This window comes from Arachis ipaensis, chromosome B6 (genome assembly GCF_059453495.1).
Source record: "Arachis ipaensis isolate K30076 ecotype BB chromosome B6, ASM5945349v1, whole genome shotgun sequence".
In the NCBI taxonomy this organism is placed as follows: domain Eukaryota; kingdom Viridiplantae; phylum Streptophyta; class Magnoliopsida; order Fabales; family Fabaceae; genus Arachis; species Arachis ipaensis.
The window spans coordinates 122,340,621-122,354,232 of NC_142441.1; the positions used below are offsets into that span (position 1 = coordinate 122,340,621).

General features: G+C 33.4%; 2 protein-coding genes across 2 annotated transcripts; both read right to left on the reverse strand.

Annotated features, from left to right (window-relative positions):
* Positions 1-2,692: 2,692 nt before the first annotated feature.
* On the reverse strand, positions 2,693-3,154 carry LOC148562545 (uncharacterized). Its single transcript, XM_088489443.1, has one exon. It carries the CDS (start codon positions 3,152-3,154, stop codon positions 2,693-2,695), a length of 462 nt encoding a protein of 153 aa, XP_088345569.1.
* Positions 3,155-9,410: 6,256 nt separating this feature from the next.
* On the reverse strand, positions 9,411-9,872 carry LOC148562546 (uncharacterized). The gene has a single exon (XM_088489442.1). It carries the CDS (start codon positions 9,870-9,872, stop codon positions 9,411-9,413), a length of 462 nt encoding a protein of 153 aa, XP_088345568.1.
* Between the last annotated feature and the right edge of the window lie 3,740 nt (positions 9,873-13,612).

Consider the following 13,612-nt stretch of genomic DNA (forward strand, 5'->3'; position numbering starts at 1 on the left):
GCTTCTATTTTTCGATGATAAATTCGCCGATAATAATTGGAGAGAAAAAAAAAAAGAAAATTTGGCGCGATCATTACCGTTAGATTTAGCGGTGAAAAAATCCGACAATAAGGTAATTAAATGAATGCATCGTTTTGGTCATAGGCTGTGCGTTTTCGACGGTAAATCTACCGGTAAAATTGACCCTAAATTCAAATTTAAGAATCCTGTCCTTCCATTTTTGCAACATCATCAACCTGACTTCTCTCTCCTTTCTCTTTCTCTCTCACTGTCAGCCCCCTCATCACCACCATTTGTTACGGTTTCGCTATCGTCAACCACTTTCCAAACTCCAGCCATCGTTGCTGTCGAGGAGCGTCCATTTGGAGCTTGTTTCTGCCATGGAGGAGCTTGTTTCTCTCCCCACGAGTTGCTGCCTCGGTCGTTCGTCACTGCCGCAGCTTGCCTCCGTCATCTTCGACGCTACCTTTTGTAACACCCTCACTATCAGAAGTCACGCTTCCGGCTGCGCTACTCTGATAGCAAGGAGTATTACGACTACTTTACATCCTAAATACTAAAATAGGAGCCTGTGACTCGATACTGTATCGCTCCTTTCCTTGAAAACCGGAAATAAACACTTTATCTTAAGAAAAATACAAACAGGCATAGAATCATATACAAGACTCTTTACATAATAACTCATAATATAATATACATATAAAACAGACAATTCCTATCCCTTTTACAAACTTGTAATAACAAAGACGAGGGAACAAAATAATCTAATTAATACAACATATCAACCAAACGCGGTATAACTGTTCTTAACGCTTCTTCATCCGGTTCCTGAAAAGGTAAAGCTGTAGAGGGGTGAGAACCTAACCACACGGTCTCACCACGGAGTTTCAAAGTTGTCATAAGAAGATATTCAATAAGAAAACTATTTTCAGATTCTGTGATTATCATTGTCTTATAAATACTTCTAAAATCCAATAGCTAATCGTTTAAAACCTTTTCAAAGAGGCAGTGTTTAACATTTTCAGAAATTCAAAGTTTTTCCTTTCTCATAAGCAAATCTCAATCAGAAACCAACCACACAATCAAACAACACAGTCATTAATTCAGTACCAAGGTTCATTCTCAAATGTAGCACGCCAGGACAAACACAGGCAAGACAGACAAGGAAAGCACAAGTAGGTAGTAGTTACAGCAAATAGTTCAAGTAGCAGTTAAGAACAGTTTAGCAATTAGGCAAACCAAAACAAGTTCAAAACCAAGCAAAGCATACAAATGCATATGATGCATGCCTGTCCTATGGCTGATGAGGCTCATCTGTCGGTTATCCAGCCAACACGACAAGTCTGAATTGTCTTTAGACTGTCTCCCGACGTGCATCCCCAAGAGTCTATGCATAACTTTTTCTCAAATAATCAATATTTCCCCGGTCACACGTACGTCGTAGGGTCAACAGAGTATCGAGTTTTCAACCTGGTACACGTGGTGGCAAGCCACGGCACTTAATCCAGGGAACCTCGTATCTCAGATATTTCAAATTCATAAGCCATATAAATAATTCATTCATCATCCATCAATATCTAAACCATTCTCAATATCATCATCATTCGTCAATCCATTTCCAAATTCATTCAAAAATCATATTTCAAATCAATCCTCATCATCCTTCTTTCCGTTTCGTTCACTAACAATTCTCAATCCAAAACATAACTTTTTCTTTGATAAATGAAGTATTCTTAAATCGTATAATGCTTAAAATTAAACCTTTTAAAATAACTACTTCAAATGAAACTTCTAATTTTATAAAATTTCGGCAGCATCTCTAAAACTCGGATTCTGCCACCCTTTTCAGGTCCCATCCAAACATTTCTCAAACCTTTCCAAAACCTCAATCATTTTTCAAGATTCGGCTAGTTCCAATATCAAATAATTTTCAAAGCGAATCAGTGCCCATAATAAATCTCTTTTTAAAATCAAACCAGCTCAAATACTAAATCATTTATAAAGTCACTAACTTAAAATTAAACCATTTCCAAAGCCAATTCATTTACATCATCAAAAATAGCTTCAAAACCAAGAAAAGCCATTTTTCATAATAATCAACTAAATAACCTTTCAAACTAATTTCTTTTCAGCAATCACAAACTACTCAAGCAGTCAAGCAATCAGTCATTCAGTCCAGCAAACAACCACATTTAGAAGACAATTATAATCACAGGCATATGTTCTCTCACATTAATATCTATTTATCACAACTCTGTAATATAAATTAGATTTTAAGAAAAACCCCTACCTCATTCGCGATTTAACTACGTGACAAACTGCATTTCTATTCTTATCCCACAACAACAGCATCAATACCGACCGTTCCAGCAGTAGCCACAGCCTCTAAACATAGCCTTAGCTCAATCCTAAAACATTAAAGTCACGTAAAACTCAATAATCTATAACAGAACATCAGCTAAAAGAGTTTGGAACAAGGAACGACTTACTGGGCTCACGAATGATCGAGAAAACGGAGCAACAACAGCCCCGATGATGATGCAGCACCTTGATGCTGTATGCAGCAGCCATAGAACTCAGCAATCAAGACCCGTAACTCGATCCTATGACACCAAGACCTCAGATCCTCAAACAATTTAAAACAGAAATACTAATTTAAAGATTTCAGAACGCATCGCTTACCCAAACAGACTTAGGCCTCAGTGGTGGTTTTTGGTGGCAGTGGCGGCGGCGTGGAGCTCCGACGATGCAGAGGCGCGGCCAGAAGCTTCAGCAGCGGTGGATCTGGCGACGGTTCAGACGGAGACGGCGCCGGCAACGCGAGCGGTGACTGGGCACGGCAGCTGGACAGGTCGCGGCCTTCCCTGGTTTCTCTCTCTCTCACCTGGGGATCCTCTCTCTGCCCGTCGTTCTGCTTGACGGCGACGGACTCCGAGGCGGCGACGGCGGCATCACGTGCAGCAGCAATCCATGATAATGACGATGGCGGCGCTGGCTTCGTGGCGAGAAGGACGGCGGCGACAGACTTCACGACAGAGACGACGATGACGACCGGAACCCGCGAAGACGACGACAGACCCATCTTCGACGGCGACAGCTCCTTCGCGAGCTCCTTCCCTCTCTCCTCGCGTTCGCCTCTTTCTCTCTCCTCCATTGTTGGCGACGACAGCAGTGACTAGTGGTGGGCTGGGCGCAGCTGGGCGGCGGCGGGATGAGCTCGACGGCGAGGCGTGGTGGTGCGGCGGCGATGCTCCTCCTTCCCCTCTTCTCTTTTCTCTCCGTGGATCCCTCTCCTCCTTCCCTTTTTGTTTCATTTTCTTTTCTGAAGGAGTTGTGTGGTGTTGTATTTTGTGTAGGTTTGCTGAAGGAAAAAGAAAAGTAGCGGCTAAGGTTTCATTTAGGAATAGGGGAAAAAGTGTGTTAATAGAATTAGGGTTTGTGTATAAAATTGGGGGGTTTAATTTGAATAAGATAATTTTAATAAAATTGGAACATAGAGTACTAATTTTTAAAAAAACTAATTTAATCTCTAAAGTTACTTTAAAATATTTGTGGTATAAAAATACTAATTGATTCTCAATGAATTATTCTAATTGAAAATACATGGTAATATAATTAAATTTCTTTATCTTTAAACTTAAGGTATTAAATGATATAAATATAAATTATCTAAAATTAAATCATATAAAATTCTTATTATTTCATAACTTCCAACTTCATAATTTAAACATAAAAAAATAATTCAATAATTATAAAATTAGATAAAATTCTAATTTAAATAGCCAAACCTCATTATTTTCGAATTTCTTAGAACTTTAAATCATAAATAGGAAAATAATCCATAAGTATAGAGTTTGGATAAAAATCTTAATTTTTATTTCAAATCCAATTAATTGCTTTTAATTATTTTTCAATAAAAATAATTTCTAAAATTAAAACTATAAATAAATATATATAATTTGAGATTAGTTCAAAATAGGACTTTTCAAAAGTCTTGGGTCTTACATCCTGCCCACCTTATAAAAATTTTCACCCTCGAAAATTGATATAAAATGAGAGAGATTTTCATATTACTTCACTCTTGAACTTATTTAAAGAAATGGCAACAAGTCCTCAATATATATATATATATATATACACAAATAGTTTCAAATATCAGGATTTTCATATGGCATAAAAATATAAAGGATATAAGTATGATGTGAAATAGAAGTTACAAGATAGACTTGATGTGCAAGATGATATGTTTCAAACATTTGATGGTAAAGCAATGCGGCAAAAGGTTATAACACAAGTTGGGGTTAAAATGATGTATATATCAACATAATTTATCAACTTTAGAGATTCAATTATTCAAACTTCAACATAATTTATCTCCATCATTCTTAACCGTACTTCATTGAGCAACTCATCCGAAGATTCTCAACTTTGTTAAACACTTTGCAATCCTTACTACTGGTTATAAGTCCCACATCAACAAAACTTTCACGTAAAACAAGGTTTCACAACTCCCTGTGATGTCGTACACTTATGAGTTTCACCTTTTGCATTCACCAAACGTGTCCTAAAGGACTAAATTGTTGTTTACTAAGTCTAATGGTCGCACAAAATGCCAAAAACTAATCTCGAGTATACTTAGAAGGATAGTAGACCATAGAAAAGGAAGAAAAGTAAAAAGGATCGTGTTCGCGAGAATTTGAAAGAATTGTTGAAATCACAAGTAGACAAGGATAAACAAGTAATGAAGAATGTTGGAAAAAGGATCAACTGATAACTTTAAGGGTAACTCTTGAGTCGAAGGGATTTGATAGGATCAATAAGATGAAAAAGAACACAGTATTTTGAAATGAATTCAAGCTAAATCAAGAAATATGAGGTTTACAGAAGAAGAATATCCAAACCAAAAATAAAGTTTATAGAACTCAAGAGTATGGTTTAAAAATATTTTCGAATGCATTGTTCGTAAAGAATGGAAAACTTAAGGAGAAATCATTTCATGTTCTGAAAGAGAAAATGGATAACAAACATCCTTCAAAAGATTAATAAAAGCGTAAATGTGGCACTATTTCAATATAAATTCAAGTGGAAATAGATTACACAAACTTTGTAAATGGAAAGATTAATTTGGCTAAGAGCAAAATTGTATTTTCTATTCTTTTTTTTAAGCATGTATGAAAACTATAATCTTGTTGGAAGAAAATCTGAGATAAAGTTTTACTCATAAAAGAAAAGATGATGCATTACAACCAAACAGGTTTAAATCACATAGAAATTTTCAGAGTATAAGGTAAAGGAGTGTAAGCTAAATTGAAAGCGATTTTATTAAAACTTCAATAGATGTATCGCCCCAAAATAAGTTCAAATTACACCAAAGAGAGACACTGCTTAAGTAAAGCAATTCTAGTCAGGGACAACTTTGCATAAAAATAAATCGAAACTTGTTTAAAAAGGTTTAAGACAAAACTTCAATAATATACTTTAAGTCACAACTTTATAAGGATGTTCAATAATATTATTATGTGCTAAAAAGAAACTAACTCATTTTAAGAAAGAAACTTAAATTAAAGGATTTCAATTAGGATTCATAAAGCATGTCACTCATAGAAACAAAAAGCTTAAGAAGAAACTTAACAACTTAAAAAGTTGATTCAACACTTAAATTTTTTCAAAAGAGTTCAAAACCTTTTCAAAAATAGTTTAAAACAAAATTCTGAAAGTATACTTGAAATAATCACCTTGCAAGTATCATTTAAGAAGATCACGATGTGCTTAAAATGAAATCAGCCCATGGAAAAAAGAACCTTTAAATTAAGGGAATTCAAACAAGAACTCACTGGGTATGGATTATCAAACGACTTTTTAATTGGTCTAAAAGAATACAAAACGCGCCAGGAAGACAACTCAATCAATAGAAAATTCTCAAGAAAGAACCTTTGACTAAAGAAAAACAAATAAAAGGACAAATTGTGCATTAGATGGAAACGAATTAAAGTTGACTCGGATGAGAATGAGATTCGCAAGAAATGGAAAACTAAGACTAATGGTGACGTTAAAAAAATAAAAGGGTAGTTAAAAACAGAATTAAATATGACATCCACAGAAATAAAAAGTTTAAGAAAGAAATTGGTCCATTCATGAGAATAAAGACATGAGTCCAACATTTTTTTTTGTAAGAACAATAATTGCATAACTAATATAGTATGCTAAACCAAATTCGAATGAAAAAAAAATAAATTAAGTGAAGCTTACCAAACAAAACTACTGGAAAGAGACAAAAACCTTTCTTTGAAAAATATCTAAATATATAGTCAAATCAGGATATTCGTAAAAACTATAATAAAATTGTTAAAAAATCAAATTGTATTTAAAGTATATATACATTTCCATAAATCAGTGAAGAAACAGGCAAGGTATTGGAAACAATTAGTTTTAAACTGTATAAGAAACTTTTAACGTTTATATAAAGAAGTACATATCAAATTAAAAGTGGTTGTATATTTCAAATCAAAAACGGTTTCGTTAAGATTTAAAGAATGACTGTAATTATTATCAAATAAGAGGAAAACTAAATTATAATTTATTTACAAAGGACTCGAAATATGAACTTAAAAAGGTGTCCTACATCAAAACAGATTCAAATGTATATAAAAAATACATGATTCAAAAAGAAGTGCCTAAATAAAAAAGGTAAATACACCAAGGGTTTTAAACAGGCATATGCAGTTAGGATCAAACAAAAGCGTACGTGAACAAGAGAGTAGAATTGAAAGATAATCTGTTCACTTTCCAAGAAAAGTATCGCAGACAAGAACCTTAGAGCATACCAAGCAGGAATAAGATAAGTGATATTCGCAGAGTTCAAGACACCTAACCGAGTAACCTCAAGAATTAACTCCTAACGTTCCCAAAACCCGCGATTCGCATTACCTATGACTCGCATATTGTCTATGATAACCCATTGGTGCTTCCATATACATAATTCACTAGTGTTAAGCCGACCAAACTTAATACCAGGAATTATGCAATGCAAGACTAATGGCATTAATCAATAGATCGTCATGTGCATAAAGCTCTAATTCTCGTTATTCAAACAAGACCTGCTACATGACAGACTCTCAGAGTATGCAATTGAAGCATAAACAGTCCATTCCCAAGGCTCTACAGGAAAGACTACTCTGATACCATAATGTAACACCCTCACTATCAGAAGTCACGCTTCCGGCTGCGCGACTCTGATAGCAAGGAGTATTACGACTACTTTACATACTAAATACTAAAATAGGAGCCTGTGACTCGATACTGTATCGCTCCTTTCCTTGAAAACCGGAAATAAACACTTTATCTTAAGAAAAATACAAACATGCATAGATTCATATACAAGACTCCTTACATAATAACTCATAATATAATATACATATAAAACAGACAATTCCTATCCCTCTTACAAACTTGTAATAACAAAGACGAGGAAACAAAATAATCTAATTAATACAACAACATATTAACCAAACGCAGTATAACTCTTCTTAACGCTTCTTCATCCGGTTCCTGAAAAGGTAAAGCTGTAGGGGGTGAGAACCTAACCACACGGTCTCACCACGGAGTTTCAAAGTTGTCATAAGAAGATATTCAATAAGAAAACTATTTTCAGATTCTGTGATTATCATTGTCTTATAAATACTTCTAAAATCCAATAGCTAATCGTTTAAAACCTTTTCAAAGAGGCAGTGTTTAAAATTTTCAGAAATTCAAAGTCTTTCCTTTCTCATAAGCAAATCTCAATCAGAAACCAACCACACAATCAAACAACACAGTCATTAATTCAGCACCAAGGTTCATTCTCAAATGTAGCACACCAGGACAAACACAGGCAAGACAGACAAGGAAAGCACAAGTAGGTAGCAGTTACAACAAATAGTTCAAGTAGCAGTTACGAACAGTTTAGCAATTAGGCAAACCAAAACAAGTTCAAACCCAAGCAAACCATACAAATGCATATGGTGCATGCCTGCCCTATGGCTGATAAGGCTCATCTGTCGGTTATCCAGCCAACCCGACAAGTCTGAATTGTCCTTAGACTGTCCCCCGATGTGCATCCCCAAGAGTCTATGCAAAGCTTTTTCTCAAATAATCAATATTGCTCAATGGGGGTAACATTCCCGGAAATTTATATAGTGCCCGGTCACACTTACGTCGTAGGGTCAACAGAGTATCGAGTTTTCAACCTGGTACACGTGGTGGCAAGCCACGACACTTAATCCAGGGAACCTCGTATCTCAGATATTTCAAATTCATAAGCCATATAAATAATTCATTCATCATTCATCAATATCTAAACCATTCTCAATATCATCATCATTCGTCAATCCATTTCAAAATTCATTCAAAAATCATATTTCAAATCAATTCTCAATCCAAAACATAACTTTTTCTTTGATAAATGAAGTATTCTTAAATCATATAATGCTTAAAATTAAACCTTTTAAAATAACTACTTCAAATGAAACTTCTAATTTTATAAAATTTCGGCAGCATCTCTAAAACTCGGATTCTGCCACCCTTTTCGGGTCCCATCCAAACATTTCTCAAACCTTTCCAAAATCTCAATCATTTTCCAAGATTCGGCTAGTTCCAATATCAAATAATTTTCAAAGCGAATCAGTGCCCATAATAAATCTCTTTTTAAAATCAAACCAACTCAAATACTAAGTCATTTATAAAGTCACTAACTCAAAATTAAACCATTTCCAAAGCCAATTCCTTTACATCATCAAAAATAGCTTCAAAACCAAGAAAAGCCATTTTTCATGATAATCAACTAAATAACCTTTCAAACTAATTTCTTTTCAGCAATCACAAACTACTCAAGCAGTCAAGCAATCAGTCATTGAGTCCAGCAAACAACCACATTTAGAAGACAATTATAATCATAGGCATATGTTCTCTCACATTAATATCTATTTATCACAACTCTGTAATATAAATTAGATTTTAAGAAAAACCCCTACCTCATTCGCGATTCAACTACGCGACAAACTGCATTTCTATTCTTATTCCACAACAACAGCATCAATACCGACCGTTCCAGCAGCAGCCACAGCCTCTAAACACAGCCTTAGCTCAATCCTAAAATATTAATGTCACGTAAAACTTAATAATCTATAACAAAACATCAGCTAAAAGAGTTTGGAACAAGGAACGACTTACTGGGCTCACGAATGATCGAGAAAACGGAGCAACAACAGCCCCGATGATGACGCAGCACCTTGATGCTGTATGCAGCAGCCATAGAACTCAGCAATCAAGACCCGTAACTCGATCCTATGACACCAAGACCTCAGATCCTCAAACAATTTAAAACAGAAATACTAATTTAAAGATTTCAGAACGCATCGCTTACCCAAACAGACTTAGGCCTCAGTGGTGGTTTTTGGTGGCAGTGGCGGCGGCGTGGAGCTCCGGCGATGCAGAGGCGCGGCCAGAAGCTTCAGCAGCGGCGGATCTGGTGACAGTTCAGACGGAGATGGCGCCGGCAACGCGAGCGGTGACTGGGCATGGCGGCTGGACAGGTCGCGGCTTTCCTTGGTTTCTCTCTCTCTCACCTGGGGATCCTCTCTTTGCCCGTCGTTTTGCTTGACGGCGACGGACTCCGAGGCGGCGACGGCGGCATCACGTGCAGCAGCAATCCATGATAATGACGATGGCGGCGCTGGCTTCGTGGCGAGAAGGACGGCGGCGACAGACTTCACGACAGAGACGACGATGACGACCGGAACCCGCGAAGACGACGACAGACCCATCTTCGACGGCGACAGCTCCTTCGCGAGCTCCTTCCCTCTCTCCTCGCGTTCGCCTCTTTCTCTCTCCTCCATTGTTGGCGACGACAGCAGTGACTAGCGGTGGGCTGGGCGCAGCTGGGCGGCGGCGGGATGAGCTCGACGGCGAGGCGTGGTGGTGCGGCGGCGATGCTCCTCCTTCCCCTCTTCTCTTTTCTCTCCGTGGATCCCTCTCCTCCTTCCCTTTTTGTTTCATTTTATTTTCTGAAGGAGTTGTGTGGTGTTGTATTTTGTGTAGGTTTGCAGAAGGAAAAAGAAAAGTAGCGGCTAAGATTTCATTTAGGAATAGGGGAAAAAGTGTGTTAATAGAATTAGGGTTTGTGTATAAAATTGGGGATTTTGGGTTTAATTTGAATAAGATAATTTTAATAAAATTGGAGCATAGAGTACTAATTTTTAAAAAAACTAATTTAATCTTTAAAGTTACTTTAAAATATTTGTGGTATAAAAATACTAATTGATTCTCAATGAATTATTCTAATTGAAAATACATGGTAATATAATTAAATTTCTTTATCTTTAAACTTATGGTATTAAATGATATAAATATAAATTATCTAAAATTAAATCATATAAAATTCTTTTTATTTCATAACTTTCAACTTCATAATTTAAACATAAAAAAATAATTCAATAATTATAAAATTAGACAAAATTCTAATTTAAATAGCCAAACCTCATTATTTTCGAATTTCTTAGAACTTTAAATCATAAATAGAAAAATAATCCATAAGTATAGAGTTTGGATAAAAAACTTAATTTTTATTTTAAATCCAATTAATTGCCTTTAATTATTTTCAATAAAAATAATTTCTAAAATTAAAACTATAAATAAATATATATAATTTGAGATTAGTTCAAAATAGGACTTTTCAAAAGTATTGGATCTTACACCTTTCCTCTTTTATCTTGGTATGCTAAATCCTAATGCTGCACTTTTTTGTCTCCATTTTTATCCTTGAAAAATTAGTATCATTAGTTTACTTGGATGTGACCTTTGCTTAACTGTTTTACTCATATTTATCTTATTATTTTGATATTTTGATTTTGTTAGATTTATATTTTCTATGGAGACTTTAGTAGTTTTACTAAGAATGTTGATAGTAGTGCCTTGATTGTGTTAATTTGTTTACTCTAAAAATTTACATTTTGTTGTCTACCTGTAACTTGTTTTGTTTAAATAGTCTAATAATAAATTTGTATTGTTTTTTAATTATTGTCAATAATAAATTTATTTTAGTGTTTTTATTCATTGACATAAAATTATTCTAAATAATTTTTTTGTGTGCTATATTTTTTTAGATAATTCATCATCCTAATATTAATGTTACTGTTGAACTACTTAGAAAGGGCAATTTCTTGTTATTTTTATTAACTGTTTACTTGTTAAATAATTTAAAATTGATAGTTGCTTGTGAATTTTAATCTTTTTATTATGTAGTGGATTATTTTGTTGGAAGCTTTAAATTATGTGGTAAATTATTTTGTTGAAAGTTTTAAATTTTATCTGCTTTAAAATTCATTTTAATTTTTCTAGCACAAATTGAGCTCCATGAAATTCATTTGATGCACTGATATGCAATATTGTGACTTGAATTGGAGGGTCATGGATTCAAATCTTAGATTGGTTGCCTAAATATATGTTTTTAAATGTTAAGTAAATCATTTATCCTTGATTCATTGTAAATTTGTAATTTGACAGCTTCATTGATTTGGAATCGTATGATACTATTGCAATGAAATTCAGAAAGGATGACAGATATTATATAGCTATAGTGAGTGTCTTTTTGTTTTATAAGTTATCAGTATTGAAATATTGTGCTGATGATTCTTGAGGATTTAATTTCTGGATAGTTTTACAACTTGCAAGTATCATAGAAAATTTGGTATGATTGATTCTTTATATAATGTAGTAGCATCAGTATAGTCTAATCTCTAATGCTCATCAGTATTGCTCTTTCGATTTCTGGTTTAATTCTGTTTAATTTTTGTAATTGAGAATTTGGTGCATTTCAAATATGATTTTCCTACTTAATTGAATTCTCTTATTTTTTTTTTAGTTTTAATAAGAAACTTTGATATTTGAACTTGTTTGTGAACTTTTAACTAAGAATTATAGAAAAATTATTATAAAAAATTGTAAAATTTTGAATTTTGTTAATTTAAAATATTAAATTTAAATATTTAAAATTATATATTGAATTTTTAAATAATTTCTTTCAAAAAAATAAAATTTAAGTTTTTCGTCAGTTAAATCTAACTATTAATTTAATTGTTAATAATAAATAATATATTACAGTCATATTTACTGTGGAAAAAAGTCGATGGTAACAAACTCTAGAATTTCACCAATTAAAGTTTATATCCGCCGGTAATTGACGGTTGATGAAAAAATCCGCCAATAAATAATTACCGGTGAGGTTTATACCGTCATATTTATTGCACTACTAAATCCGATGGTAAAGAGGTTAAAAAAATCTGCCGGTAAATAGTTACCGGTGAGGTTTATACCGTCGCATTTATTGCACTACTAAATCCGATGGTAAAGAGGTTAAAAAAATCCGCTGGTAAATCCGACGATATCCGGTAATTTTTTTGTAGCGAAAATAATTTTTAAAATTTAAAAATACTATAATAGACATTAATATAAAAATTAAAATTAGATATTAATTAATGTATAAAATTATTAAATTTTTTTATTATAATAATCACAATCTAACTTTAAAAAACTTTCTCTTATGTATTTTCAAAAACATCCTTAACTTTTAAACATTATAAATATAATCACATTAATTTTTTAATTTATCAAACACAAAATAAAATATTTATACTTTTAAAAAATATAAACATCTTTTTAAAATATTCTACCAAATCTAATAATATAGAAAAGTAATCTTAAATATGTTGCCGGGTTTTTCTCTCAAATAGTTTAGGTTGCGGTTTTACCCATGACTCCTACTCTATGATCACAATTTTAATCGTGACATATTTTGATTACTACATAAAATTTCAGGAAAGGATTATTGAACACAACCTGCTAATATTCGTTACGAAAATCCTCCCTCAATAAATCTTAAAAGCGCTTTATTTACTATTTCTTTTCTCTCAAACTGTTTTATTAAAAAGTCACCAAAAAAAAAAAACTGTTTTATTAAACGTAATAGAATCCAAATCCAACTTGGTCACTGGAATATTATAATGTGATCCTAATAAAGCTCGACAGATTTTTGCTTGCATCAACTACTGTATAATTTAGAGAATTTTTGTCCGAAGACTCTTTAAAATAGGCTGTTTTATAAAATCATTAAAATTATTTTATATTGACCTTATAATGCGAAAAGTCTCACCTTTTCCCTAAACTTTCTTTCAAAAGAATATAGATAACACCATATACTATAAACTATTCTGCACACTCTGATCAATAATCAATAATAGTATATAATTATTGGGGAAGCTAATGTACTTGGCACACTGGCCAACCACTTGGATTTTTTATTTAAATAAATAAAAAATACATTAATTACCGAAATAAATAATTTTAAAAATATTTATCATTTTACGTTCTCCAGTCATATCTTATTTACACTGTAAACGAAATATGACATGTCAGTCGCGTCGCGTCTATCTCGTTTACAGTGTAAACGAGATAGACACTTATCTCGTTTACACTGTAAACGAGATAAGGTTGAGGGTCGCCTATAAGTATAAGTCGTTTACACACATTTGTTGGACCTCACTTTGACTTAGTCAAACTCTTTCTCCCCTCTTTTAACCTT

Bases quoted from the DNA above. Each gene is read 5' to 3' on its own strand.
- LOC148562545 (XM_088489443.1), bottom strand. From the start codon at position 3,154: ATGGAGGAGAGAGAAAGAGGCGAACGCGAGGAGAGAGGGAAGGAGCTC.
- LOC148562546 (XM_088489442.1), bottom strand. From the start codon at position 9,872: ATGGAGGAGAGAGAAAGAGGCGAACGCGAGGAGAGAGGGAAGGAGCTC.